The sequence below is a fragment of the Otolemur garnettii genome, unplaced genomic scaffold, assembly GCF_000181295.1.
Source record: "Otolemur garnettii isolate 467f Iridium unplaced genomic scaffold, OtoGar3 scaffold00020, whole genome shotgun sequence".
NCBI classification, from domain to species: Eukaryota; Metazoa; Chordata; class Mammalia; order Primates; family Galagidae; genus Otolemur; species Otolemur garnettii.
Genome location: NW_003852415.1, coordinates 641,983 through 648,939, shown reverse-complemented (window position 1 = coordinate 648,939; position 6,957 = coordinate 641,983). Strand labels below are relative to the sequence as shown.

General features: G+C 39.8%; 1 protein-coding gene across 1 annotated transcript in view; it reads right to left on the bottom strand.

The window, feature by feature from the left end:
• The window catches only part of BBOF1 (basal body orientation factor 1), a 36,550-nt gene that overhangs the window by 19,512 nt on the left and 10,081 nt on the right, over nt 1-6,957 (bottom strand). Inside the window, exon 3 of the mRNA XM_023511487.1 lies at nt 4,994-5,137. Within this exon, the coding sequence (XP_023367255.1) occupies nt 4,994-5,137 (144 nt within the window). The remainder of the gene's footprint in view (nt 1-4,993; nt 5,138-6,957) is intronic.

Sequence of the window (6,957 nt, the reverse complement as noted above, 5' to 3'; positions counted from 1 at the left end):
TGTTTGGCAAGCCCAGGCTGGATTTGAACCCACCAGCTCTGGTGTAAGTGGCTGGCACCCTAGCTGCTTGAGCTACAGGCGCCAAGACTTTCATTTTATTCTTTTATCAGCTAAGCTAAATTTACAGAAATTAGTATTATCATTTTGTCAAAAAGGACTAGAACTATTAAAAAACTCAACTATTAAAAATAATAATTGCAACCTAACAATATATGCCATCTTCTGTTACTGAGGTATACAGAAGTCATTTTTTCTTTAAAATGTATGCCTTGAATACTTTTGATATTCTAAATGTAATTAGTGTCTTTGTATTTATTTATTTATTTGAGACAGAGACTCACTCTGTTACCCAGGCTAGAGTGCCATGGTGTTGGCTTACCTCACAGCAATCTCAGACTCCTGGGTTCAAGCCCTCCTACTGCCTCAGCCTCTCAAGTAGCAGGGAGTATCAGTGCTCACCATAACACCTGGCTAATTTTTCTACTTTTAGTAAAGATGGGGTCTCAACTTTTGCTCAGGCTGGTTTCTGGTCAAATGGTCCCCTCCTGGTTTGCCCTCCCAGCGTACTAGGATTACAGGCATGAGCCACTACATCCAGCCAATTAGTATCTTTTTTTTTTTTTCTATTGTCTCACTTTGTCATCTGTGGTAGAGTGCTATGGCATCACAGCTCACAGCAACCTCAAACTCTTGGGCTCAAGCAATTCTTTTGGCTCAACCTCCCAAGTAGCTGGGACTATACAGCCTGCCTGGCCCAGCTATTTTTTTCTTGTTCTGGCTCAGGCTAGTCACAACTTATGAGGTCAGGTGATCCACCTACCTTGTCCTCCCAAAGTGCTGGGATTACAGGTGTGAGCCACTTTACCTGGCAGTATCTTTTTAATTTATATAAAATTAAAATTATACTGTGAATTCTATATGATTGGTATAAATAATTTTCTTCCCTAATGAATACCTCCCAAATTTAAATTCATGAATGCCCCTATCTGTCTTAGTTCAGTCCCAGTTGGGATTTCATAGAATCACATTATTTTTTCTCATAAACCAGTATCTTTTGCCTTCAAATTTTAAGTCTTCCCCAATAGCTCTCTGAAAGGTCTGAAATCTATTTCTCCACTAGGTGGTAACATTGTTCTTTAAGAAAAGAAAAGTTATGGCCCACTAGAATATACATTAGTTTTTAATTCATTTTGACTACACATAGGATGTCTATTTTTAAGAGTTCCTGGAAAATTAATTACATTAATTTCAATCAATAGCATTTTAATAGAGAATCAAACTTGATATTCCTTCTAGAAAACCTGACACTCCTCCAATTTTGTTTCCATGAAAAGACCCACTTACTGTTTAACATAGGTTCATTAAGTATTATATCTTATATTTCAGTGAATACAAAAAACCATACTGTTCATGCCACAAATATATAACCTAATAGAAGAGGAAAGACAATAAATATGAACTGGGTGCAGTGGCTCACACCTGTAATCCTAGCACTCTGGGAGGCCAAGGCAGGTGCATTGCCTAAACTCATGAGTTTGAGGCCAGCCTGAGCTAGAGTGAGACCCCTGTCTCTAAAAACAACAACAACAAGAACAACAAAAAATAGCCAGAAATTGTGGCAGGTGCCTGTGGTCCCTGCTACTTGGGAGGCTAAAGCAAGAGAACTGCTTGAGCCCATGAATTTGAAGTTGTTATGAGCTGTGATACCTCGGCACTCTACTGGGGACAAACTGAGACTCTGTCTCAAAAATAAATAAATATAATATCTTGACACAATGGGCTAAGTGGTACAAAAGAGATACAAAATATTGGCTCTGTGTCTATAGCACAGTGGTTACAGAGCCAGCCACATACACTGAGGCTGGTGGGTTCAAACCCAGGCCGGGCCAGCTAAACAATGACAACTGCAACAAAAAAATTAGCCAGGCATCGTGGCGGGCACCTGTGGTCCCAACTTCTTGGGAAGCTGAAGCAAGAGGATCACTTAAGCCCAAGAGTTTGAGGTTGCTATGGGCTGTGACACCACAGCACTCTACCAAGGATGACATAGCGAGACTGTGTCTCAAAAAAAAAGGCTTGGCTCCTGTGGCTCAAGTGGCTAAGGCACCAACCACATACACCTAAGGTGGCGGGTTTGAATCCAGCCCAGGCCCGCCAAAACAACAATGACAGCTGCAACCAAAAAATAGCGGGCGTTGTGGCAGGTGCTTTTTGTCCCAGCTACTTGGGAGGCAGAGGCAGGAGACTCACTTGAGCCCAGGAGTTGAAGGTTGCTGTGAGCTGTGATGTCACAGCACTCTACCCAGGGTAATAGCTTGAGGCTCTGTCTCAAAAAAAAAAAAAAAAAAAAAAAAGAGAGAGAGGGAGAGATACAAAATACAATAGAAATACCCAGAAAAAAATATTTTAAGCAGGACCCTGGGAGAAGGTCTTATGGAGAATATGCATTTGAGCTGAGCCTTTAAAGGACATGTAATATTTTAATTGCTAGAGCTCTATCAGGAATATATTCCAGATAAAAGATACATTGTGAATAACATGAGAAAGACAGGCAAGTCTTCAAGGATGAGTAAATACCCAGTTTGGGTAGATTGAAGGGATTGTGGGATGAGTGGGTGGTATAGTAAAAGGAGATAATAACGTTCCTAAGTAGGTAAAGAATGTTGGTTTTTACACTAAGGTATCTGGACAATATTCTGTTTACAGTGGAGAAATAACTAAAGATGATTCTTAAGGGAGGTGATCAGAGCATTATCAGAACCGATAGTTTAAAATCATTCCTGTAGCTGTGTATACTTTAGGCTGTGGCTGTATGTATGGTGCTTGTCAGTCCATAATTTGTTTGATACTCCTCCCTTCAAATGATAAAATAGAATTCCCACATCTGGAATATGGGCCAAACTTAAGGATTCACTTCTACCTAAAAGAATATGGCAGAAGTATTACTAGATGACTTCCAAGCCTTTGTCATGAAAAAGATAGCTTCTACCTGGATTTCTCTTGGGGAAGTCATCCGTCAAGTCATGAGGACACTCAAACAGCTTATGGAGAGGCCCATATGGGCAGAAGCTTCGGCCTCCCACTTATCATCAGCACCAGCTGGACAGTAATATGAATATGCCATCTTGGAAGGAGTTCCTCAAAGCTCCAATCAAGCCTTCAGATGGCTATATTCCTTGCTATGATAAAGTATGTACACTGTGGAAATCAGCAAATGCTATACACAAATCAAGGGCTTTTTTAACAGCTGCATGTCACTATTTATATAATTCTAATCATGTGACATGCACTATTTTAAGTACTTTACATATATTATCTCGTTTAATCCTACAACTCTAAGAGATAGTAACCCTTTTTTCTTTTCTTTTTTTGAGATGGAATCTCACTCTGTTGCCCTAGATTAGAGCTCCATGACATCATAGCTCACAGCAACCTCAAACTCCTGGGCCCAAGTGATCCTCCTGCCTCACCTCCTAAGAATCTCGGACCACAGGCATGCACCATGATGTCTGGCTAATTTTTCTATTTTTTAAGTAGTGACAGGGTCTCACTCTTGCTCAGGCTGATCTCTAACTTCTCAGCTCAAGGGATCCACCCAGCTCAGCCACCCAGAGTGTTAAAATCATAGGTACAAGCCACTGCACTTGGCCAAGATAGTAATTCTTATTACCCCTTTTTAAAAAAAAAAAAAGAATTTGGCTCAGTTGCTCAGTCTGGAGTGCAGTGGCACTATCATAGCTCACTGCAATCTTGAACTCCTGGGCTCAAGCTATCCTTCTACCTCAGCTTTCCAAGTAATTGCAACTACAGACACATGCTTATCCCCATTGTACAGATGAGAAAATCAAGGTATAGAAAGGTTAAGTGAGGAACCATCTCTACTGTCGTACTTTCCTTGTTAATGAGTTACATATGCCTCCAGTACATGTTCTTTTTAAATTTAAATGAGAGTTAGGTATGTAACTTTTGAAAATTACACCACTGAAGTTCAAGATGATTCACCAATATGGACCTTTGGTGTGCTGTGAAGCATATCTCCAGTACACGTGGCAGACATGATTAAACAACTCAGAGCACGGGGCTCACAGATTTCTCAGCGTAAGGCTCTGGGTAGCCAACCTGGGTGCCTTTAAAAAAAACACCCATTTGCTATGGCTTTTGTAGAAGGTGGCAGTAGCACTAGAGCCTCGTCAGGGAGGACAGCTGGCACCTCCAGGAAAGGTGATATGTTTCTATGTGCTAAGTGAAAGTAGAGGAGAGAGGAGAGAGGAAGGGAAGTTTTGTCTCAGCTCCTTTTCAATAAATTTCTTCAAAAAAAAAAAAAAAGGAAAAGGAAAGATTAAGTAACTTGCCCATAGCCACAAAGCTGATTTTAGCTCCCATGCCTGGCACTCACCTGTACCATTTACAACTATATTCTGAGCCAAGGAAAGTAAGAGACAAAGCATAGCAAGGTGAGAAAAACTTTCTAAAAGTACTTAGTGTCCTCGTCCCCGTGAGCCCTACCTCTTTGAGCCTTCTAAACTTTTCTAAAACTAATGTTCATCAACTTAAACATATTTTCCTCTAAGACTTCACTACTTTTGCCCTAATATTGTCCAAGAACTAGTAATTTGTTTCTTCTGTATATACTGAAGTTGATCCAAAGGGTCACCTGCTGATAAATGTGTAAGAGTATGCTGGCTGAGATTTAGTGAGTTTACAAAGAAATCAATGCTTAGAAAAAGAAAAGTCTAAAGTCAAGACCTTTGGCATCCAGCCCTAACCTGATAGGCCTTACCCTTTGTCTCTCAAATAATCTCTAAAATGTCAAAGAGAGGGAGGGAAGAAAAAAACAAACAAAATAAAATAAAATAAAATAAAAAACATTAAAAAAAAGAAAATGTCAAAGAGATTTTGTTTCTATCTCATAGGAATAAATGTTTGTAAGGCTCTGCAAGTATTTAAATAGTTAATTCTAATCCCTTTTTCCAGAAAAAGAAAAGAAATTTACATCCTCTAATTCTTTCTCCACTTGGATTTTTCTCTTTTGAAATTGTTTCACAGTCTTCAGCTCTGTCTGAATCATGCCAATTTCTCTGGCTTTCTGATGGAACTGTCTCTCCAGCTCCTTTATTTGCATGGTATACTTTTCTTCCTATATTCAAAAAAGAGGTAAATGAGTTAGGAAAAAGAATAGAAGTCCCACAGAGTCATGTTTCATTTATTTATGTATTTTCTGTGTAGAAACATCCCTTTTTTATTTTAACATGAAGTTTTAATTTCTGTAAAAGATACCAACAGCCTTAAGTAAGAAAAAAATTCTGGAAAATTTTCTATGTAAGCTGATCTTGTATAGAAAGGAGGAAAATGCGGATATTTATTAAAGAGATATGAGAAGACTAAACAAATCTTTAGTCTGTAAGGAGGGTAAATAACATATTGGACCTCAGTTAAAAATTAGTAAGCTATAGCTATGACACAAAGTGAGGGCAAATATCCCTAACAAAGAAAGAAGATGAAGGCTCAGCGCCTGTAGCACAGTGGTTACGGCGCCAGCCACATACACCAAAGCTGGCAGGTTCAAACTCAGCCTGGGCCAGCTAAACAATGACAACTGCAACAAAAAAATAGCCGGGTGTTGTGGTGGGCACCTATAGTCCCTGTTGCTTGGGAGGCTAAGGCAAGAGAATCACTTAAGCCCAAGAGTTTCAGGTTGCTGTGAGCTGTGATGCCGAAGCACTCTACTGAGGGCAACATAGTGAGACTCTGTCTCAAAAAAAGAATTAAGATGGCTTGGTGCCTGTGGCTCAAGCGGCTAAGGCACCAACCACATACACCTGAGCTGGTGGGTTCGAATCAGCCTGGGTCTGCCAAACAACAATGACAGCTGCAACCAAAAAATAGCCAGGCATTGTGGCAGGTGCCTGTACTCCTAGCTACTTGGGATGTGGAGACCGGAGAGTCGCTTGAACCTAGGAGTTGGAGTTTGCTGTGAACTGTGATGTCATGGCACTCTCTACCCAGGGTGATAGCTTCTCAAAAAAAAAATTAAGAAAATATATTAAAGGAAATGAATGGTCCTCAAACATGAAAAACAGCTCAACTTACCACACAAAGAAAGAAATTCACACTGAAAACTACTAAAATATCATTTCTCACATCATTGGTAAAAATCAAATTGACAATATACTCAGTTTGGTAAAACTCTGAGGAAACAGGCAGTCTCAAGTATAGGGTTAGTGGTATTACAAAATGACATAATACTGGCTGGGTATGGTGGCTCACGCCTGTAATCCTCGCACTCTGGAAGGCCAAGGCGGGTAGACTGCCTGAGTTCACAAGTTCAAGACCAGCCTGAGCCAGAATGAAACCCCATCTCTAAAAATAGCTGGGTGTTGTGGCAGGCACCTATAGTCCCAGCTACTTGGGAGGCTACAGCAAGAGGATCACTGGAGCCCAAGAGTTTGAGGTCACCATGAGCTATGACACCAAGGCCACTCTGGCGTGACAAAATGAGACTCCGTCTCAAAAAAAAAAAAAAAGAAAGAAAAGAAAAAAGAATGAATATAATAGAATAGGAAAAATACAATACAATAAAGAAACCTCTAAAAATTAAAAGCAAAATTTGTTGTTGAGTTGGTGGCATAACCTCACAGAAGGGATTTTGTTTTCTTTTTTTTTTTCTTTTTTCCACTTTTCTTTTTATTTTGCTTGGAGTTGTCCATTACATCAAATAGTTTTTAAGCCTTGCAAGTTGATCATAGATCATTATTGATATATATTCCAAGGGAGAAAACTGCTCCCCCAAATCTTAAACTGTTTCGAGTATTTATTTTTGGTGATAGCATAAGTATTCTGAGATTGTTGATGTATTAAGATTTTTTTTTTTTTTTTGAAACAGAGCCTCAAGCTGTCCCCCTGGGTAGAGTGCCATGGCATTACAGCTCACAGCAACCTCCAACTCCTGGGCTCAAG